The sequence below is a fragment of the Aphis gossypii genome, chromosome 3, assembly GCF_020184175.1.
Source record: "Aphis gossypii isolate Hap1 chromosome 3, ASM2018417v2, whole genome shotgun sequence".
In the NCBI taxonomy this organism is placed as follows: Eukaryota; Metazoa; Arthropoda; class Insecta; order Hemiptera; family Aphididae; genus Aphis; species Aphis gossypii.
Window position 1 is genome coordinate 19344731 of NC_065532.1, and position 25939 is coordinate 19370669.

General features: G+C 28.7%; 1 protein-coding gene across 1 annotated transcript in view; it reads left to right on the forward strand.

Moving 5' to 3' along the window:
* Nucleotides 1-25939, forward strand: part of LOC114126356 (segmentation protein cap'n'collar-like) — an 83266-nt gene that overhangs the window by 26717 nt on the left and 30610 nt on the right. The window contains exons 3-6 of the mRNA XM_050204757.1: nt 6434-6682; nt 6872-6950; nt 18758-18897; nt 22572-22691. Coding sequence (XP_050060714.1) covers nt 6434-6682; nt 6872-6950; nt 18758-18897; nt 22572-22691 — 588 coding nt within the window. The remainder of the gene's footprint in view (nt 1-6433; nt 6683-6871; nt 6951-18757; nt 18898-22571; nt 22692-25939) is intronic.

Consider the following 25939-nt stretch of genomic DNA (forward strand, 5'->3'; position numbering starts at 1 on the left):
GCTTTGCATTCATCGATGTGTATAACTACTCCATTCAATAGTGTTCGGTTTGCCTAATCGGAACATTTTCCGGTCGTATGGTTATGTTCAGATTGTATTTAGGTACAATAATATTTTAATTAACAATCGCAATTCGCAGTGTTTATAGGTATGTATAGGTAATTATAAATACATATTATATAGGTAATTCATTGTGGCTGTACTGATTGCTGGTTGCTATGGTGTACTAAATTTGTATACAATAATGACATCATTTTACTTAATATTTTTAATGGAATATTCATTTATATAATTACTTATTATTACTTCTTTAAAAGGATTTTTATTCATTATAATTCATGTAAAATAATGTATTAGAATTTAGAATGTATTCTTGTGCTAGTAGACTATACTATAGGTATATAATATATATACTTAGCTGATTTTGTACAGTGTATTGTCCGTAACAAATTAAATTATGTCATTGCAGTGGATGTACCTACCCCGTGTTAAATTCGATTAAATGTAAAAATGTAATCTACAAACATTGTAAACACATTAATTTCAGTTATTTTGACCAAATTCAAAATACAGGTCTAAAATTATATCTACCACCACGAAAGCTTCGACCTAAATATGCTATATTCCTCTCAAAACCTGCAGTATATTAAGGATTTTTGTGCCCTAATACTAATCCTCCTTTCTATTCTTAAAAACATTTTTTTTATGTTTGTATATAATATTATGCTACATAATTAAAAATTTCAATGATTTTAATTGGTTAAGGAACACAACTATATCTTGAATATATTACATAAACAAAAATAAAAAAATGTCTAACTAGTTAACTATAAATACCATTACTACTATTACTACTATAACTTACCTATTTATGATATAAAACGTTGAAAACGTAAATGTGTAATCACAGAGAAGTAGCGTTTCACATGTATAAATCGTTCTAAAATTTTTGTACGTACCTATATTAAATTACGTATCCTATACCTGTGCGATGAATCTGTCAATAATATACCTACATATATAGTGGCCGATGTGTACCTATTTATAAATATTAGTAATTTCTTAATGGGAAAAGAGGCAAGAGTTTTGTCGGACTAGAAGAGCTACGACGTGGTTCAAAATTAATGTTGAAAGTACTATAATATATAGTAGATGTATTAGGTATACTTTTAACTTTTTCACCGTATTTCGTATTGTAGCAAATTCGTGTTCATGTTATCGCAAATTTTTTTTTAAGTAAAACGACTTCATTGGGCGTTAATAATCATATTTAATAACTATCTAACCAAATAGTGAAGTATATATATATAGTTGAGTATATTCAATTATTTAGTATATTATGGTAATTAATAAACCCAACAGTTAGGTTGACCGATTGATCAATACGTGGGGTAACATTGTTAGTGTATACATATTATACACATAAAACTTGTTTTTTCGAAGCATGTCGATACAATGCACATATGTGATAACATGAAAACGGTTCGATCGAGAATTGAACAGTTAATGAGGAGGTGGATGCGGAAAAAACTGTTGGCAGCAATTACTTTTTTCATTTTTGAACGTACAAATCGTAAATTTTGCGCGGTTATCATCTAATTAGGTTCGAGCAAAATAAAGTTTAAACTATAATTCTGCACTTCGATTGCCTCGACCGCGGTATACATTCGGTGACCGTGGTTCAAACCGGTATACTCTTATGTAACCTTACCTATATGTTTGATAGTATACATATAATAACCGCGAACGGATAATCATGATACAGACATTTTTCATCGATGGGCTTTAAAATCAAAAAAGTGTTTGTCTTGCCGTTCGATTCCCGATTAAATCTTCTTATAGTGTTGTCATCCGTGAGTACCTACGTATTATTTTTATGTATTAATATTAATGCAGTTGAGTGCTACGATAATCTTGTAACTATATAGTTGTATACGTGTATACTTGTGAGCTTTCATCATTGCTGCGGTCCGACGAAACGCGCCGTGTGTTTTTTAAGGATTATATACGTGCTGAGGGTGGCATGTTTAAGGCGAATCGTACATCAGTCATTTATATATATCTTATCCACAGGTGCCTTGTAAGGATAGACAGTTATTCATATACGCTTCAACAACCATTATTGGCGTAATGGTGTGAATGATTAAAAAAAAAATTTTTTTTACAGTTTTTATTTTTATTATATCTATGTATACCTAATATCGTGGGTATAATGCGATCGGTTTTCAAAGTAGCGCAGTGGCATTAAAATATTGTTTCTTTTCCAATCAGTCGCGCGACAAAAAACGATAAAATATTTCCAGTTTAGTTTCGATTAACAGTTTCATTTTTCCGGTCGGGTTAACAAAACTTATGCGGTGGTACGTTATAAGTATATACAATGTTAGGAGAAAAATTCTGACGATAAGTAATAGCATTGCAACAATTATAGATGAAAGTCGAGCTTATTTTAAAAAAAACATCAACATTTATCTAAGCTTAGCATCATCGGTGCAAGGATTTGTATATAAAAAGCAACACTTTTTGGTGAATGATTAATTTGGTTTTGCATAATATTTGCGTTACATTATACCTATAGTGATGCAAGGTTTTGTGACAGACATTTTCAACATTTTCAGAAAGTTTTGAATGCATTTTACAATAATTTAGGTATGTTAAAATAGTAAAAAAAAAAAATAAAAAAAAAAAAATGTTTTAATAATTCTATTTTCTGTTTATTCGTAAATTTTTACGACTTCGTGTCGTGGCTCGAAAATGTCAAGTGATGAGTTGATGTGACAGGCGTTAGGGATATATATTGTATGCAATAATAAATGGTTTTCCAATATCTGATCCAGTGCTAAACGTCGATTGCGTACGATTTCACTATTTCAGAGACCGTCAAAAATCTGTTAGGTACACGATATATGTGCGGCTGTTGGTGATGCTACGAATGTTCTTTTTATATACACTCGCACGTAGTACCTGTTACTTGCCACACCGTATCGTCGCATGTACTTACAAAGATTTTATTGATGGACGTCGTTTTAAATCGATTTTACCGCGATATCGGAAACTCGCGCGGTAGCCACGACTCTGCACCAGTGGGATGGTTACAGCTATAGTGTGTCCATGTAATATATTTTCTATATTATTGTTTTCTTTCTCTGACCCACGCGCAACACACCAAATAATTTGCATGCGTACAACAGAACCAATATTCTGTTAATAGCCCAAGTATTATACAGTGAATTGACCTATTATTATCAAACTTAAAGTTAAGAACATTATCTGTGTTTACTACTTATATACTTTTTACTATAACACAATGTTGGTTTTGCTAAATGCAAATTATTATTGGTATAGTATGTTGAGCGTGGGCTACGGAAAGAAAACAAATAGGTAGTGCGCAGAAACAGTCTTATAGATTGAAAACATATATGATGAAAAATGAATATTAACATTACCTATCTGGTTTAAATTATACCTAATAAAAATAAGTCATTAAATATATGCATTATAAATAAACAAATATTGGTTATATCAATACATAAAATAATAATAATTACGTATTCATATTTGCATAAATGTGTCACGATTATACGTTTACGTTTAGCGCAGTAGCCAATAAAGATTCAAGATTGTAATATAAGTACAGTGTTGCAAATAGGACCTTACATTTTATACTGAGGCCTTCGGGTTTCGTCATTGACCGCATTTTTTTTTTCTAAATTTAATTTAAAACTTATTAAGATTTAGTTTTGATTTTTTTGTGAAATTGTGTAGATACTTATAACAATATTAAATAGATCTCAATATTTCCTGTAACTGTACATAAATATTGATTATCTATTCCTACAAGGGACTATGAATGATGTATAGCTAGGTGGCATTATTTGAGTCTTCGTTTTAATTGTTTCTAGTGTTTTTTTTCTATGCGAGGTTATGATATAATACCTACACGTAATTGAAGGCATTATAAAAAAAGTATTTATTAACTTTTTATTGCTGTTTTGATTACTATTTTAATTCATATACTATAATAATCCCTTCATAGGAAAAATTTTGATTAAGTCACTTAAGCAAAATAATATAATACCTATACGTATATAAAAAATCTCATTCAATGCTTGCCGTAATAATGAACGTAATTAAAAAATACGATTTGTTTAACATCTATACATGCAGAGTCGCCTAATACATCATGTAAATATTTAATTTTTATACTTATACAATATACATAAATACAAATATACATTTTATTTCAAAGCTAATACTGCAGAATATACATCAATTAAAGTAATTTTGTATGTATACATAATATTTAAGGTACAGGTATACAGAATACGTTGTTTGTTTCTATTGTGAACGTGTACGGTATTGGTGTTGAAGGAGATACTGTCTATATTCTTATAATTTAATATCACATACCAATTTGTTTGACAGATGAGGATTGTTTTTATCTATTTACGAAATTCCTTTACTGTAGCTAGCAGACCATTAGTAGTTTCTTTAATTTTTAGGTTTTTCTAAACATATACATTTTGAGTCTTTTATATCACAGCTGTTGGATCCTATAGGTATATAGTTTCGATTTTTCGTATTATGGCAATAATAACTTATTGTCCGTAGTATTTTATAGTTGTTATTATTTACTAATCTATATATTTTAAATAAACACATAATTGTATAGCGGTATACTATTCATAGAGTAAATGCATACTAATAAGTATTATTAAATATACAACTATACGATTATTTAATATATAGATTCATACTAGGTAGTAAAAAAAATAGATACCAACATATAAATAGGTTATCAAATTGTTTTTAAATTCTGTATGATGTACCTATATCATATACTATTTAGCTAATAATATTGCGCTTTGTTGAAATACGTTTAGAAACTAAGTTAGCGAGCTTTCCTAAATTATTGTGTATTGCTGCGCACTAAGATGTTTGTATACCTACTTTTATAAATTATACTCAAATAAAATATCATTCGTGATCATATAATATAATGCGTGTATAGTTATCACAGCAAACTGTCGTCCGCGGTACACTGTATATTATTTTTGATGTCTCAATCGAATTCCGTCGTCTATTCGTACGCACAGGCCCGCCCCGGTTTAAGATACAATAATTTCGTACACGGCGTGATTCTTTATACGTATAATATATGAACGAATTATATAAATTATGTTATCGGTGTCATTTGTCCGGGGGAAATCGTTGCAGATGTTCTTTTCCGCGGGTCCGCGTGGGTATATTATTTATTATATATTGTGTATGATAACTTCATTCAGCACGCACTTCTAATTGTGATCGTATTCATCGTAATACATTATATATATCTATATATAAATACCGAAGTTTTTTTCCATATACGATGGCGTCCGAATGACGACGACGCGTATACGCGTATATAGTATTATGTATATATTATACAAACAGAGATGAATGGGAAAATCACACGGGCGAGACGCTTCTCTTGCTTATATATATATATATATTAACGACGACGCTTTTTTTTCGGTATTATACTTATATATATAGTATCTACCGATGTCTGTGGATACTTGGGCCGCGCTTACGACTGATACACGCACACCACACTGCCACCTCTATAGATATATTCGCTTTGTGCGTGTGCTCCCTCGAGGCTGTACCCTCGGCTTTGCCTTATGGGGGGAGGGTGAATTGTAGTTGGTGGGGGGAACCAGAGTGATTAATGGCGTTGCGACGCAATCACGACCCCGCGCGCCGTCGCCATTAACACAATGCGCGCAGGGATTTTCACCCTCGCGTGCGTGTCTGTCGTCTCGTCTTGTCGATATATATACCGAAAATGGCCGCTCCCCCTACGTTATATAATATATATATGTGAACGAACGAACGAACGAGCTGGCGAGCTCACGCGTAACACACACACACACAAATATGTATTATAAGTATAATATATAGGCACATGTTATAAATACTGATAATCAAAAGAAGGAAAACAAAAAAAAAAAAGAATTAAAATATAAACGATTTTCCAGTTTACCTTGCGATCTTTTTCAACAATCGCAAGGAAAATTGGCGTTTTCGTATGTATGCATGCATGCATGTATGTAGGTATGTATGTATATGTATGTATGTATGTATGTATGTATGTACCTATGTATGTATGTATGTATGTATGTATGTATGTATGTATGTATGTATGTATGTATGTATGTATATAGGTACAGGATGTTTCAGCGTTTAGCGTATATTCTTCAAGCATAGGATTTCGCACGTGTATATAATATATATACATTGTTGCTATTTATAAGTGCGAAATCCAAAACCTATCTCCTGATTATTGTCTATTGATATACTTATATTTAATTTAGTTTTAAATTTATCTTAATACTTAATATACTTTTACATACAACCTAATCTAACCATGTTATTTTAAACTAATTTTCAGGACGCTGAGCTCGTAGAAGCTCTCTGGAAAGTCGATTTGGATTATGGATCGTCTGGCGCCACGTCCGATAGTTACGGACCATCTCCTTACAACGTTACCAGCGCTGGATCTTTCTTATCACCGGGTGATGAACCGCCATCGCGTAACCACACTTTCAGCAATCCTCCCAGTTCGTCTTATCCTCTTTGGCACATTCCACCGTTGAATACCAATTCGAGCGACTTATCGCCAAGTTCCAGTTCATTTTCGGTAATAAAATATGTCATTTTTCGCACATTATCTATGATACAGTAATATGATATATATATATATACAACCACACATAATTTATTAGAAAATATCAATTAATTTTTAATTATATTATGTGCACTGCATTCTTATAATATTTTGTTATATATTATTTTATTAAATGTGATTTATTTTTATTAAATTTTCTAGAACCGATTTGAACGCACTCTCAATTCTAATGGAAATTCCTGGGAGGTTGATAATTTATTGGTGGACCTCAAAAATACAGGTACATTTCTATGTTACACAGTAAATTATTAAATAAAATATTTTCTATTCTGATTGTCGTCATATTACCAAGCGCGTATAAAAGTGTTGTACATTATGTCTTCATACGGCTGTCGCAATGTGTATATGATATTATGTATACCTATATAGTTGTGCTTCCCTACCGAGTGGGCGCGCAATTGATCAACGAATTGAGCAACGATCATATATAATATTAATGAGTAACAGGCAAACGTGTTATTGACACAACTCGTCAAAAAATTTGGAAATCTAAATACCGATGATTCGTGAATATAAGATATAATACCTATATAATATACGTATTACAGTAATGTGGTTTTTAATATATATCGATCGACAAAAAACTTTCAAATGATTTTTGATTTTTAAATTTTGAATGTGTGTGTATTTACTATGCCTATTACAATATATAGGTAGTTTTGTTAGAATTTATTTATTTAGATCTCACATTATATTCACTTATTATTCAAAAGCTGTAGTATTCATGAGAAACTTAAACTCTGGAATCATTTTATGAAACTTAAAATAATTATATAGTGAAGTTTGCCCATTGTAGGTATCTGCTTTTTCATTGGTCTTAAATGAAAGTAGATCAACTATAAATTTGTTTTATATTTTATGTGGTTAACACTCCAACATTTTATTCTGCTAGATTAGCTTTTTTTATTTTTAAATTACTTTTTTTCTGGAAATTTTTATTTTTTCTTTATAAAATATATTATATATTATCTATATATTTGGAATATTTTAAAGGTAAATACTTAAGTATTTTTATAATAATGTATGCCGGAATTGATTATAGTCATATTTAATATATCGACAAGATATTGATAAGAAATTAGTCATATAGGTATACTCGTATAGGTAATGTCTACACGTTCTTAAATTGCATTTTATTTAGTCGTTTTGTTTCCATCAATTTATTATAGCACGACATTTTTTTGTTTTTACATAATTTAGGTTTATTATTTATTTTATTTGTTATAAAAACTTCGAAAGTAATTAAAACTTCGTATTCCAAATGATTACGCTATATTCTTAGGTTGTTTGGAGAATACATTTTTATTTTTGATATTTCAGTTTACATTATGTATAGTAGTTGCTGCTTGTAAATATATTCATAATTATTAGTTAATTTTTTCAGTTGCATATAGATCTACTCATCGTAGTGTATATATGGGGCTGATAAAATATAAATAATAATCGTACCAATAGGTATAGGTACCTCAAAAATATTTATTATGATCATTATTATATTATTATTACTGTAGTTCTTATTAAAAAATGAAAGATGTTTAAACACTGTAAATGGTTAATAATAATGTATAAATATTTATTTATTGATAGTTGTTACATAATTATTTTGATAAATATACTTATTATTATATTACCTATACTTCATTCTGTTTATTTCTTAGGTAGTTTAAAATTATTTTAGATTCCATATGCCATATTGCTATTCACACAGATTTTTATTTTAGTTTTGAAATTAAAAATGTTGAATAGGTTTTATAATCGATTTTTTTTAAGTTTCACATGCAATTGTTCTATCAATGAGAATAAATTATATAGGTACATGTATAAATGTATAATAATATAATTTACACATGTACAAAATACATAGGTGTAGTATTTGATGACTTCTTGTATATACAAACTAGCTCATTAGCTTATATATGATCATTAAATTTAAATTACTAAAATACTCAAGTAACTATACCTATCATATATCTATTATATGTCCTAGAAAAACATTGTGCCCATTATTTCTTTATTCGTATACGACTTATGTATATATATTTTTGCAGATTGTTGTGCAAGTTTATACGAATACATTTGGTCTTAAATTATATTTTCTGTACTGTCTTGCGGCGGTAGTTACAGTATATTAATATACAGATATATATATGTGTTTTATACGTCATATAATTTGCTGAATAAATTGCGTTGTTGCGCATTATCGAACTCATTATGAGTATTATATATCACATAACCATTTACCACTCGATATCATTGCAATACGCATCTTTGTGCAGACCACTGGTGATTTTTCTTCTTTATATATTATTTATTCCCCCGCGTGCTGTCTCATACGAATGAGAATGAAATTTTTATTCGGTTTTCCATTTCTAAATATACTTAAGGATTTTTCCGTCGATATATATTATTTATGCACGCGGCCGCATATTATATATATATATCCGATTTATATACACATTACTATTCGGTTGCGGCTTACCCTTGTGTGTTGTGTGTGTATAAATGCGTGTTGTCGGAATTGAATTTTTCCGCTCGTTCTCCGAGGAAAATGCGTGTTACATAATGCATGAATAAAAACGTTTTATGTATTAAGTGACTCTGGCATTTGATAGGGGGGACGGTAGCGGGTGGTCTATCTAGGGGGGAGTGTTTGTAACCCTCGGAAAGAAAATGCGGCGGCGTGTTATGAGCGTGTACACAGCCGCCGTCGAAGAGCGTCGTCGCAACGTCATCAATCTTCCGCGTCCGTCCTTTTGTTGTTTACCCGCCGCCGCCGTCTCCGGTCATCCAGGGATGAGTCATTTGTTGGCCGTACCCTGGTCCTGGTTCTCTGATATCCGGGCCTTCTCTTATACCACCTAATCCCCCTTTCCCTTTCACCTACTGCACTGTGATATCATCCCCTTGTAGTTTAGTTTTTTCGATTTTTTTTTGCCATTTGGCCTCCCCGACGTAATGGAGCGACAGCCGCCAATCCGAGAATAAGTGACGCGAGCTATAGGACCCCACAAAAATTCTCCCCCCTCGAACAAACGATGTATAATATACGTGTCCGATCTCGGTTTTTGAAACCCATATACAAACGCACATATACACACTTTATACACACGTATAATAATATGAGTTCTTAATATAAAATGGAATATAATAATAAATATATATATGTCAGTGCTCGTTGTGCGTATATTTTCTTCTCCCTCTCAGATATTACGGATGTGGTGTGTGTGTGTGTGTAGTCATGGAAACGTGCATTACATTCACACGGATACGCACATAATATATGCATTATGTGTATGCTACGTCGGTATACACCTATATATAGTATATTAGCGTAGTACCTATAGTAAACCTAACGGCTAACATATGTATTATATATATATATTATATCGTAGTCGTATATTATATATATATATATGATTCTGAATATGAACGGCGGCATACCTTTGATATACATATAATATGTGGATTGTGGGTACGTCTATATAATATAGTATTATATACACTGCAGCATACATATGGCACTATACAGTATATATATTATACACCCATCATTGTCGTACTCGGTGATTTCGATATGGTATGGATCGTGTTATATGCACTTATATATATACATAAATTATTTATGTGATATGACATTCTTCGATTTAACACTATTTATTCTATAGATGTGTAGAGTATACTATAATATTGTACATCTACCATCTTAATGTTAGCCTTTCTCTTTACGTTCAATATGACAACATAACAGCTAGCTGCAACAATATTCATGTATGATAGAATATGATAAAATCTACTGATTGTCTTGACGGGTTGCAACTTATGCATTTTATGTGGTAATTATAACTTCAGCAATTATTTATCATACAAAATGGTGTTCGAAACTGAAAACGGTTTTTGAAAGTTGTAGTAAATATTACTTTATAAGTTCTACTGCTTTGTCAAACGTTCTTTTTATCAACAGACATAATATCAACAATTGTCTTAAATAACCTATATAATAATAATAATAACGAGTACTCGTGTTTTAAAACCGTTGTTTGGATTTAGACGTGTTTGCGGTAATGAGAATGTTAGACATTTTTCTAATCTTAATCTAGTATGTTTATTTGTATCATATTATGTGTAGGTAGTATACATAATATTATATTCAGATTATAACTACGTCTTTATAAATTACCTATACGTGTCGAATTTTTCATTCATACTAAATAATTGGAAGTCGTTGGAATAAATAATGACAATCTTCATTTTTTCTTCTTACGATAATGCGATGACTATAAGTACTCGTGTAACTGCATCATTTTAAACATGATCGATCATCCTTGTAACGAGTCCATAATGTCAAGTCAATGCGACATAGAAATTCATTCATACCAAACAGATTTTTAACAACTGTAAACAATGATAGTTTTTACGATCCATCAGCTAAGGCTAAAACTATAACTAGGTATAGTTTTTATTTCTATTAAAGATGTTAAATCATTATATAAATTAACACAGGTTATCATAATTTATACAATTTTATGATTGTAAAAAAGCTTTTTTTCAGACAATCTTAATCGTAGGTAATTCATTTAAACTATTATTGCACGATAGGCAATATTTATGTAGTTTTTATAGTTAAAAGTATATGGGTTTGATTAAAATTTGTTTGTTGTACATAAATAAAACCTTGAGTCATATATATATTGAACATATAATACCTATTGCAGGTTACAATACTAAATGGATAATCTTTATTTTTTTACATTAGGTATATTGTTTAATTATTTTAAGAATGTATTATTTATATACTTTAACAATTAATTCTTCACCGATTGCCTTGACCGATTATAGCTATATTTTTTGTGTCGCATTTCACGATCTAACGGTTTTTCATAGATTTTTTTAGTATATATCTGTATAGTTAATAGGTTAAACCTAAATTTAAGACCTTAGTCTTAGTGCATCGCTTGTACGTTCTAAAAATGTCAATGAAATAGTTGTTTTAACATTCTTTATTGGTTTAAAAAATTTAATTCAACGTTTACATTGTTTTTAAGTCATAATAATCAATATATTATATATAGGGGTAGTTTGTATATTTAAAATTAAAAATTTGTAGTATCCTAATGGTAAATATCTACTTATGTATATTAAAACTATATTCGTGATATTTTTCAATTTGGTTATATTTTGTAAAAGTTTAAAAAAAGCATGTTTTTTTTATTTAATCTAATCCAAACAAACCCAAAGACATATTTGTAACGACTACGTAATGTTTCGCATCTCTTTATACGTTATCTTAGAGAGTTGTATAATACGAATCCAAATTCGGTTTATTTACAATAAATATAAATACTTTTATTTTTTTGGGAAAAGTTACATAGAAAATTTATACAGATTTATGTATTTTTTAGCATTCATTTTGATAATTTAACACTAACTTTATTATTAACTACTGAATGTTTCAATAATTTTAAAGCATCTTGTACTCGTTTTTACCTAATGGTGCTTCGTATTATTTCTAAAAATAAAAATAAAACTGCAAATAAACAGTTATACATAGGAATAGTTCCTCTAACTTTTAATAACTAACATTAATAATAATACAATGGTGTCATAAACTTTTTTCACTTCAATATGTTACTTATAATATTTGTATGAAATATTACGTTCAATAGACTATATAACGGATACCTATTAAGAACAGCGTATTTACTAGGTATAATAATAATGAAAAAAATAAATAATATAATCTTATTTAAATTTTTATTTTTATTTCATCAATCTCAATGTTTAGTTGAATAAATTTTATTGGTTTACATTTTTTCGAATTTAAACTTTTCTTTTTAACACATTGTGTTAATTAGTTGATAAAATATTCTATACAAAATAATATTGAAGTTGAAATTATTATTAATTAATTAAATTTACAGTGTTTGAACAATATATATAATCTGTTGACTTTGCTATTAGTTTAAGTTAGTTTTTTTTTTAGTGATAGGAGCATTAAAATATTTTGTATAAACCTACAGTCTCCTCAAATTTTGTTTATATTTAGACGGCTTACATATTATATAAATATATATATAGGTATATAGTACCTACCTATATAGTAATTATGTTTTATTTATCTTGATTTTGTATGGGCATATATTATAATTTATAACTAAATTTTGTCACTATTAGAAGAATACCTACTTTTAAGTTCAAAATAGGTCAAAGTATTTATCACTTTTTCTATATTTTTTAGTATAGCATAAAGTTTTTTGACTAATTAATTTCGATTTAAACACTGTCGTACTAATACATTTTTTTCTGGTAATATGATTACAACTTGTTATTTATATGTTTGGTGCATATGTATATTATATATGGTGATATTATTATTATTATCATATACCGATTATTATTATTATAGTGTCCTTATAAATCCATTTAAACTGCGTGTAACGTATATTCATCGTGCTCATCAGTCGACTTCAACATATTCATATATTATATATAAATGCGTACATCACGATAAAACCGTTTTCAATAGCACGTTTTACTCTGTACGTATGTAGCTCTAAAAAAATTGTTGCTTTTAATGACGCCGCTCTATAATACTTTAATAATAATATAATACGAACACGTACCTATATAGCTGCAGCCCTTCGATAGCTGCACATATATAAACACACCCACTGGCTGGCTACTATACATAGTGTATACTCGTACGTATTATGGCCGCTGGCGGCTGCGTCATGTGTGTCTGGTTGTAATAGGTCGTTTTGATTCTTATAATATTCCTGTTTATTATATTATGCGATGTATATCTTAGTTATATATCCCGTGGTATCGAAATGGCACATAATATACCCGATGTTCAACAGTTCATATAATAATATATAATGTACCGCGCGTTATTTGTTGACCATGAATAATATAACATTAAGTACATCTGACATATCTTGCTCGATAAACATCGTCGTTGTCGGCGTCGAATAGGCGATAATACACATGTCAAACGCGATTTTTTTTTTAAAAATTTATAACCCCACTAGATCCGACCCAACAGTGCTCCGGCGTGGTGGTACGTGTTCAAATAACGCGAGACCCAGTAGCGCATCATAACGGGACATTGTGCAACGTCATTTCACCGGTCTACAATGTCAGACAATATAATAATAATAATATTCTCTCAAATTCTACACGCTCATTGTTTGTTTGCGTGTTTGTCCTATTTAACAAAGACAAACACCGTATGCAGTAGTGTAGGTTATACGGTTTTAAACATTACGTGCTCCAGGCACATACATATCGCCACATAGGTATACGTGTGGACGCGGATCTATTTGCGTGCGCGTGCCCGTGAGGTTGCATGGGGTGCAACTTATTATAATTCTGGAATAAATTTGGAGCTAGGTATCAATCTAATTATATCTATATCATCCATGTATAAATATCCTTTAATTCTTGTTACCTAATATATATTTTTTCGAGTTTCGGCGGCCGTGTATCGAAATTGATTTTTGCTTGGCTATTAATTTTAACAATAATAATAATAATAATAATAATAATAATAATTGTTCCTCCCCCCCCCATTCTACGTGGGAAAGATATCTGGGTGTTATGGTAGAGTGTAGGTAGTCGTGCACAAAAGGCGGCTTTATACATTCGAAGCGTTTGCACCGTGAATTAAGCCGATATTATATCTGATGGTGGCTGAGATGACTAGGCGATATTCCGTTTGCTGCATGTTGTTAAGTGTTCGAAAGATTTTCGTTTTATATTTTTTTCTCTCTACCTGTTGTTGACATGACCGGTCCGCTGCCTGAAATGATGATGAAGGCTCGTCTTAAAACACGCCGACACATATTACACCTATGTTCATTGCATCGTTACTTTTTCACACAATGTACTTACGATTAAAATGATTAGGACATACGTATAAAAAATTATATTTTAGGGTATATCATTCTGGTGCTAAATGCCTAAATGACAATGTCAAAGTTTAACCAAAAGAATAAAATATAAACTACGATTTCTTTGTTGTAGACACACCAAAAGTTCGGTCTATTAAATGTATAGTGTTGTATAATTAAATTATAATTTTTATCAAAATATTGTTGTACAATTGTTGTATATTTTAGATTTTTTAATGAATTAGATTATTAATACGTTTACTTTTTACATCTACTTAGGTATATGATTATGAGTATTGAATTATTTGTTTTTTTATTAGGTTTCTGTTTTGTTAAATGTTAACAATAATGTTAAATGCAAATTGGAATTGTCCGTTGACAGAACTTCCGGTTAATTTTAGGTAAAAATAATCATTATCTTTGATAATGAATACAATAAATAAATAATAATAGTATAATGATGAAGGAAAGGTGTATAACACCTCTAAAACCACCTGGAGACCATCTGCCGTGCAAGTTCAGTTTTCCTCGTGCAAGGAGCACCAGCATGTCCCTATCCCTATATCATTATACCAATAAAATGTTGCCTGATTGGGTAATAATTTAGGGCAGATGGTTGTGATAATTGAATGATGGCGGGATACAAAAGGGGACACATTTAATCGGTTTTATTTAATCTTTTATAATTCAAATTGTACATTATATATTTATAGATACATTAGAAGATATGTATTAATCCCGCATGTTGTATCAAACGTATAAGGTATACTTATAGGTGTATATAACAAGTTATACAGTTTAGAAATATTATACACTTCGCTTTTAATCGGGTCTATATTTTATCTTTAATAAAAAAGTTGACTTCAAATCATCACTTAATAACCGTGTTGAGATCAGAATAATTAGAGCAATGAGATAATGCAGTGACTGGAAAAGTGTGCTTTCTTTTTTCTATACATTTCATTAATACATTTTCTTTATTTTTATAGTCATTATTTTATTTTTCAATTTAAAAGATATTTATGTATAATATATTATAATAACCAAAACGTATTTTTAGAATTGTATTTTTTAATATTAAAAATAAATCATTTATAAAACAATTTATATGATTTGTGTTCATAGTTTGGTATTGATGTTTTTTTTTATTTTCAAGTTTTTTTTATAAATATTAACATTGTTTAATATTTTGTCTTTTTAAAGCACACAATACGAGTTTAGTTTTTATACTATTTAGATCTTACAGATTAATAAATACATAAATAATAATAATAAATATTATATTTTTATCAGCTATTGTATCTATATATTAATAAAATTTATTAATATAATATAAAAGTTGTTTCAACGAAACAATGATGATTTAAATTATATTTCAACATGCCAAGTATATATGACGGGAATAAAAAAACTAAGTGGGCGACTATATTATTGACGTCATGAATTGTTATAGCAGACAGTATGACATTTAAAATAAAGATATTTCTTCTATGTGAATTATCGTACTAGAAATCGCGCGGAAAGATCATTCACCGTTTCTAATTTATCAAACACTTTTTTAGTATTATTTTTTATGGACATTTTAACTTCTGGTAATAGCCTATAATACAATATACAGTGAAATCTTTGTTATATAGACGTTTTTAAAATATACAGAAAAATGATTCTAACATAACTTTTATCCCCTCCCATACTCAATTATTATTTTTATAGAATCTATAATACTATAATGATTTTTATCTGAAAATGAAAATTGATAAAAATAAATTAAATTAGAACATTGTATGTATTTTAAGAGATAAATACCTATATTACCTAATAGGTATTACTCTTGATATTTATTATCAAATTATAAACTAGTTTTTTTACCTAGTATAACTCAACCTCAATTTTATTTAAAACATTTAAGTTTGTGTTGATAATAATTTAAATATGTTCAATATTAAATAAATAATTGAGGTTTAGTTATATTAGGTTAGTTTAATATTGAACATATTTAAATTATTTTCAACACAAACTTAATGTTTCAAACAAAAATCACTTTTCACTGTTTTAGTTGTTAAGACTAATTATTTTTTATAAATCGAATTTCGAATAATTGAAAATATATATAAATTACAGCAGGCTTTTAATTTTAAATAAGCTGTATAAGTTCTTTGCATTCTCTTGTTGTCAATTACATTTTATACTTAATATGCTGGTTTAACCAAATATTTGGGTTTTCGCCGCACACACATACACTTATATATATATATATATATATATATATATATATATATATAAATTATATAAAATATATATTGTATATTTATAATATGACGAACCTTCTTCAATAAATATCAAAGTACCTATGTATTGTTGTACAGATATACGTTATTGTAATGATCGGATTAACTTTTATTATTTTATAATTTGTTTCTGTGCATACATACATTTTTTTGTATTCATATTTATTGTATATACACACTCACAGATACAACGAATGTATATATTTATACGTGTATACGTTATACCTAATTATGACGTATATATGTAGGACGTAGGTACAAATGTTTATGTATATTACGTTGGTTTTTTAACTACATTTTTGTCATCGCTATTGATTTATCAAATACCTATAATATATATAATATAGGTATATTCTATACACACACGAAGTATTCTATATAAAACTGCGTTACACGTCACTACACATTATACGATTTGCAAATACGTATCTCCGGTTTTGTGCGTATATATATATATTTATTAGTTTAGATATATACCTATAAGTATCTATATAGTATATAATATATATATTTACCTATAATAACACGCTGACCACTATTCTATTCCTTTAGCTATAGATATTCAGCTGCAGTAAGTGTATAGATTTTACACGATGCCTAAATATATATATTAGTAACATATAAAAAAGTGTGTAGTGTAAAAATACACGGGAATGTATCTCTGAGAAAACGTATTTATATATTATATGCATACAAATTTGCAACGATTATCGGAACTTTCCAATTTAGATTTTCTTATTTTTCCGACTCTGCTGCTGCAGTCTGCAGAAAGCGGATACGTAGGTATAATTTCCCTTCCTCTAGTGTTTATATTCACAATTCACATACATACAAAACGAGACTTATACTGCAGTGTATAGTATGTATTCAAATAGATATATTTGTATATTATAGGTTTTGTGCGAGTGTTTTAGTAGGAAGTGGTTTTCTCACGTAGGAAAAGTGTCGTTATACCCGGTTCACCTACAGCCTGAAACCACATGAAATGGTTTATCCGCCTATATAGTATACTCACACACTTTAACTTCAATATATGCTATTAAGGAGGAGACGATGGATGATACTCTCTCAATGATGCGTTGTGATAGTGGTGGTTATTTAAACGTACGGAAATCGACTTGGTGGGGGATAAATAATAATGAAAACGATAAAATAAAATCGGAAGACCGCCAGTAGTGTGGCGGTAGTTACGAAGGTGGTGGTGGTGGTGGTGGAGGTCTTTATGGTGGGGGTGGAGGTGGCGATGGTGGTGGTGGTCAGGAATGCGGGGTCATGGGAACTGAAGTGACTCGGTGGTACGGCGGCGGCATCGGCGGCCATGTTGGATTGATGGATAATATTATGTCGGAGAGCCTCAATCGTGCGTCTGGACCGGAGGGAACTGTATTTTTTCGGCAGCCCACCGATCAGCAGTAGTCACTCGTTCGGTTTTTCGTCATAGTTTTATACGCACCGTTGTTGTCGCTGTGATCGTCGTGGTCCTCGTCGTCGTCGTAGTCGTACAATTTATAATTTTTTTTTTTTTTTTTTATAAAAAACATATAACAATATAATATTCGATTTACCCATATTCGCCGAATATTTAACCCCTGTCCATTAGTGCGTCGTACGTCTTTTTGGCCTCCAGGGACTGACGCCGCCGTGGCCTTTATTGTCCCCGATGACTTGGCGCTTTATTTATTCAGTGTGACGTTAAACTTAATTTTACCTGAACACAACCAGGTATAGGGTCGTATGGGACAATCAGTATATGCGTCGCATGCATTTATTAAAAAAATATATTACCGTTCTTTGTCGTGTTGTATTCGCGTCTCAGACTTCAGTGCCGTTATTGCGTTAATCTTTTACAGGCGAAAGTCGTTCAAGACGAGTGTCCAGTGACAATGATACCGAAACATCGGATTTGGATGCCGATGAATCTGCTGAACACAAGTATCAAGTACGATCAAGTAGTAACAACGCATCTTTAAGCTTAACGCCAGGATTTCGTGTGAGTTTATGTATTATTATGTTCTTACTATGTCTTATATAAGCTTTACGGTACAAAATTGTGTTAAGTTAAAGATATTATACAATTTACCTAAAAATATATTATTTGAATTTATATATAGTTGTTATATTATATAATATGTTATACGTATATATAATGCAAACATATTATAATTAATTATGATTTAATAATCAACAGTGAAATATAAAAATATATATCATATGCAGACATACAGTATATAATAGACTATATATATTTTATATATTTTGCAAACAACTATTAGTTGTATATTAATAAGTTACATGTATTTAAAACTAATCTAGTATATATAATCATTATAATATAAAAAGTTACAGTAGTTCCTAAACTATTCTGTACCTATTTTTTAGAATTTGTGGTTCAGAGTTTATGAAAAATATTTTTGTCATATAAATTCTTGTTGCAAATGTTTTTCTGTACCATAAAGTTTAGGATTATAATGTAGGTACATATCATGCATATATTATAAACTTATATACAGATTATATATATCTAATCTACGTATAGAGTTATTAACGGGACACTTATTCAATATATCAATATCAAAGTACGATATAAATTATCAGTAAAACTGATACACAAATATTCTTTTAGTTTATAGTTAGGTGTTCGTGTTTTTTCTTTATACCTACACATTTTCTAACTTGGTATTATATTTTGTATTTGTTTTGACCAATTATTTTTAAACAAAAAATATATCTAGGTATACCTATGAAATATAAATATATTATTCTATACCTAGTACCTATTAAAACTATTTATGCAAATTAATTTTTTATGTATTAGTTGTACATAATTATAAATACGCGTAGGAATTTATAATGTAACAATTATTGTTTCATCAAAATATCTGTACTACTTACTAAATTTAAATATTTATAAACTTCATAAATGAGCCATCCAGAACTAATTTTATAATTAGATTTCTTTTAAATACGTATAAGATAATTTTCAGTTATAAACTCTAAAAAATTGTTTTTAAAAAAATCATGAAAAACTAATGAAATGTAACTCGTAATCTATATAAACACATTTACTATTACTAAATATTCAAATTGATTATTTAATTAAGTCAACGTAAACTGGGCTTAGTTTAGAACTGATTTTTGAATGCGATAATTCTTTGCCGCGAATATTTAAATTGACTGAAATATTTCATTTATAAATCAATGACAGGATATTTTTTGCCTATATTCTGATTAAAAAATTGTTTTTAAAGAATTCCAACTAATATTGTAATTTTATTTCTAGACTTATGCTTCAGCTTAATTTATGGTTCGTTTAACTATTTTACAATCATAATTTTTCTTTATTAAATATTTTGTTGTACATTAGTTATCTGAACTAAGTAGTATTTTCAAGAATTAAATTAGAAAGCGAATATTAATTTAGTTCCTTCTATATAAATGTTCTTTCTGCAGTTGTGCAGGAATACAAATTTTAATTGATTGTTATATATATTTATTTGATGTGATAATATATAAGTAGTTTGCTATTGGTTTGATTAAGATGTTTGAAAAGTATTTAATTCCATTTGACATAATGATTTTTAAAATAAAAAAATACTATAATATAGTTGATATCAGTATATAATGTATATAGTATTAATTATATAAGTAGTGTTATATTTTTGTTATACATTTTGAAGAAATAATATAATTTGTCACATTCAAAAAATTATTCTGAGGAAAACTCAGTGGAAACTTTAATTGCTGCAGTTTACACTTTATCAATAATATTATCTTTCTAATTTTAGTGTAGTTTTTCTTTTCTTTAAAATGTATTATTAGAACATTTCAAAATTTGTATAATTGATACTTATCATTTAAAAATATAATATTTTTTATTAGTTATAAGCAAAATAATATTTTTAAAAAGTTATTATATTACTTTGCTATTTGATAAATGTTAAAAATTGTAGTTAATATAGGTAAATTATTTTTATAATTAATTTCAAATTATAAAATTGCCTTATTCGATTTAAAATAAATAGGATTTGGTTCATAATATTAATTTTTTAGTACAAAAATTTATCATTTTATTTTAAATAAAAATGAAATCATACTACTTACATCCACACAATGTTTACAGTCTCAATATCCTCTAAAAAAATCAATTCATTAACTGCAGATGAGTAATATGTTTTTTATTTTAACTATTTTTAAAGTATATAAAAATTGTAAATCAAACTTTTTTTTTGGTTTTAAACTTTGGAATGTTTTCAAAAGCTGTGTCTTTTTTTAATGTCTTATGGTTTGAGAATTTGTCAGATCTTCAACAAGTTTTCCACTATGGCAGTTATACTGTAAACATTAGGCAATATATATATGTATAGGTAGGTACTGATTACTTAAAAAAAAAATTGTATTTCTACTTTTAATTTTATATGCCAGTCTCAGACAAGATACCCTTTTGTTTTTAAATATTTATTTTATTTTTAGATACAATTTGTAAATTGATTTCTTAATACAATTAAAATTTTGTACTCTATATATTTTATGAAGTTCGTTACTTTATAATTATTTTCATAAAACTTTCAAAAATCTCGATGAAGCCGTTTTGTTTTTACTAAAAATTTATATTTTAGATTCAATTGTTTAAACTATATAATCTGCAATTTTACGTATAAATATAAAAATAATTTATTTTTGTATTTGCAATATTAATTTAATGGTTATAAGTCATGACATATTGACATATTCGTTAAAACAATATTTTTTCATTATTAAAAAAAAAAATAATAGTTAAATGGAATATCTTATATTGTTAAAAGTGTCCTATTCATTATCTTATATAAACACTATATAAACATACCTCTGCTCAGAGTCGCATCTTAAATTGAATAATTTATCATTGACTATTATACTTTTCAAAAATCTTTATATTTTATCGATGAGCTGAGTGAATGTGGCGAGTGCAATATTTGACACTTTTAAAATCCAATTTTGATATAGAATATTATATATCTATCATAGAATGTATATTTTAATTTTTATATTGAAAGTATACTTATACCTATCGATCTGTAAGTATAATTAATTAATATTTAAGATTTGGTAGTATACTATCAAATGTTTCGTATATATACATCAATACAATGAATAGGGAATTTGATTAAATTTTGTTATTAGTTTCTTTATATCTGACACAATTAGAACGATGTTATGTATGTTATTATTAATTGTTAGTGTTATTTTTTCTATCTGTGATCATTTATGATAAATACATTCATGCAATTTTAAATTAAATGTTCATTTTTACTTTGGTATAGTTAACCTATAAGAATTTTGTGTAGCGTGTATGCAATGTGAAGTAGACTACACTAAAGTAATACAATACCACGGTACATTAGTGGAAAAATCGAATTGTAAAATGGGTGGCATGTTTTCTCTATGGGATTCAAAGTGGATTTTATGTAGCGTGATAGAGAGTTGATCAGAGAAAGATAGAGTATAGAAAAAAGTCCGTAACCAATTCTCGATTTCCTGTATACATCGATCATCCTATTTATTATAGGTACTTGTGTGTAATATTGTCAGGTATATATATTATTACGCTTTTATTTGGATACATTGTTATTTTTCGTGTATTCTATTTATTACCATGATTATTATTATTATTTTATTTTACTATAGGTGAAAGAATCTCCGTGGTACGAACCATCGTTTGAGTTTGACTTTGATGAATTCGAATATTTTGCAGACAATATGATGCAGTGTTATTCTCAACCACCGCCATCCTCTAGGCATTTCCAAGTAAGTTAATAAAACTAATTATTTTAATTTAGTCTTAATTCTATGTTTTAAGTAGGATATTTTATACATTATTTCGTTGTAATATTAAAAAAAAAAGTAAAAGCAATATAGGTATATGTAAAAATTATTAGCTGCCCATCCCACGATTACACACCTGCTCTTAAAAGCATTTGTTTCAACTTACTAGCTGTCAGAAGGCATGCTTCAGCCTACATTTTTTTTTATTAAAACTTATATTTAGTGATATTGGTATAGGTATCTAAGCCTAACCAATCTTTCTTTCATCTATTATACCCTTCAAAGTTCCTCCTCGTCGCTCACGACAATCTTACCTATTTCTTATGTCCCCAATGTCCCCATGTATTACAAACTATGGTTCAAATAAACTTCTATTACGCTGTATATCTCTTGCAAACTCAAATCCATCTTTTTAAATGTTCACTTAATCCGTAGAAATACCGATTTGATATACTACTGTTATTATTATTTGACATATAGGTATAAACTCATATTTATTTTTTTGCATAATATATTATGCATATTTTTATTTATTTTTCGTTTGAATGATAAGTTTTAGTTTATATGCTGTAATTGGGTGCAATGCTCGTAAATAATTGAAATTTATAAATAAATAACCGTTGGGCTATTCGCCGTTAAAAAAAATGAACAAATATAAACACAATGCTATATAAGTGTATCTCAGTTCACGGACCAAACGGCGTCAGTTTACTATACATTTTTTTTTTAGTCGATTCAACTGAATAGGGCAACTGTTTGTAGTGGGTTAAATATTAGCACTTGGTATGTTTTTGAACGTTGTTCACGGTATTCTCTAAACTTTGTTAATGTCTAAGAACAATTTCTCAAACTTAAATCAAAATCGGTTGAATAGTGTTAAAATATATATAAGCTACAAACACACCTTTATATATATATATTTTAATATATTTTTTTATTGATTAAATAATAATATATAATTAATAAGTTACTCCTAAATAAGAAATTAAGCAATGTAATAGTAAGTAATTAATAGCGAACCCAGAAGTGATTTAATAGAGAGATGGTAATTATTAAAATTCCTAATTCTGTTATCCACTCATATTTACTCTAAATACTTGTATAAGTTGTATGTATCGAAGTACTTCAAAAAATATTATGCTTTGGAAGTTTGGAATGAGGTACTAAAATTGTATGTTGATATTAAAAAATTAAAATATGATAATAACAAAATATTTTCAAAAATATTATTAGCTTTTGAAAGATCAAAGAATACGTGTCTTACATTGAATGAATCGCGAATCGCTTTGTATATATGTATTATGTATGGGTAATAAAAGTTCTTAGCCATTATATATTATATATACATTCATATATATATTACATATTACATTGTCCTTTTGTCCATTGCAAATGTGTGATAATGCTTAATATTTATATGGTTGTAAATATAAAATGACTTAATTCCGAATGAAAGGGTTATCAAAAAGTTTTTTTTATTTATATTTTGTACTTTAAATAACTATCTATTACTATTAATTTATTTAAATTACAATTCTTAATCATATAATTAATTTTGTTAAGTACTCAAAATAGTGATATACCTACTGATATATATATAGACCTTCTTGTACTATATATTTTATCATATTTTATACGTATTATTATTAACATTTTCGTCGAAGGAAATTGGCTCTAGGAAAAAGCGATTTTACGATAATACGTAAAACAACGAACGGGGCTGATTCAGAGCTGCGTCTAGCAAATGTTTTGGGTATAGATATAGGTACGCGTATAATATTATGTACAACAGAGCGTGACGGCTGCTGTGCAGTCATCGCGCGTGTAAGGCAGTGTATAATATTAATAATACGCACGCCTCTCCGTTACGCCTTCTTTTTATTATTATTTTTTTTACACCGTGCACAAAATCACAGTCGAGTATATGTGTGTGTATTCTTTCGACCTATTTCGGTTGTTTTTTCTTTGGTTTATCAACCTAGAGTTCCGTTTTTGATTTTTTTGATATATGTATGATGTATATACCTATATATTATATATTATATATGTATGTATGTATGAACTATGAATTATATGAACGCCACCGACCACCATATCAGTGACAACGACTGCGGGATGTCTCGGTTTTCTCAATCTATGCATATGTATAAAATATTATTATAATCTACGCAAACATCTATCGACAATTTTATTATTATTATGGTGTTGTTTTATTATTTTCTTTTAACAATCGTAAGTTCCCGGCTATATATATTATATTACATTACTGTATACATATTATATACGTACGCGCATAGTACACATTCACGCCCCGCACGACGACATAATGGTAACGTGCCGTGTGCGCTCGTATGTGGTGTTAGTAGGAAGTGTAATATAATAATAATAATAATAATAATATAATATTGCAGGACGTCTATTGTATTCTGCGAATAGAGAAAGTACCGCTATGTGCAGCTCGCATTGATATAGGCGTATATAGAAAGTAACGTTTTTTTATTTTTTAATATGGATATATATATTATTATATTATATTGTTAATATATAATATATATGTATATATTTCGCTTTTTGTTTACAAGCCTCGTGCTTGCTTATTGGCGGCAACGGCGACTCTGCGCGAACCAACGCCGTCGCCCCGTCGCCAAAACAGTCGCCGGCGGTCCAAGTTTCTACACGCGCATAATTTATATTGTTATAAATTATAATATAGATAATATGTTTGTGTGTGTGTGTTTATTATGCATACACCGTTGGCCAATAATGATCAATAGTACTTTATGATGTATAATAATATAATAATATAATATATACCTAATACAGTAATACAAGCTATAATATATAATATATAATTACCCGCGTGTGTAAATATTTTTGCTCTGTTAATCCGTTATCGATTATGTATAATTTCACTATACACTATATACACGTATCGTGTATGATTATATAGCTTATTTTAGTGTTGGTCGTATGATGTAACTGTTATGAATTGTGATGCAGGCATGCATCTAGATCAAAAATTTCGAATCCTTGAACGACCTGTTCTACGATGATCACACAATGTACATTAACTGTTGTTTTATTGCCTATTATTGTTATTGTTATTATACTATCGAAATTTGTACACTTTGCAGTAGGTATACTCATACGCACACACACTTAATAATAATACGTTTACCTCATATAACAACGGATTGGTATGGAGAAATTGTTGGTTAATACCAGTCATA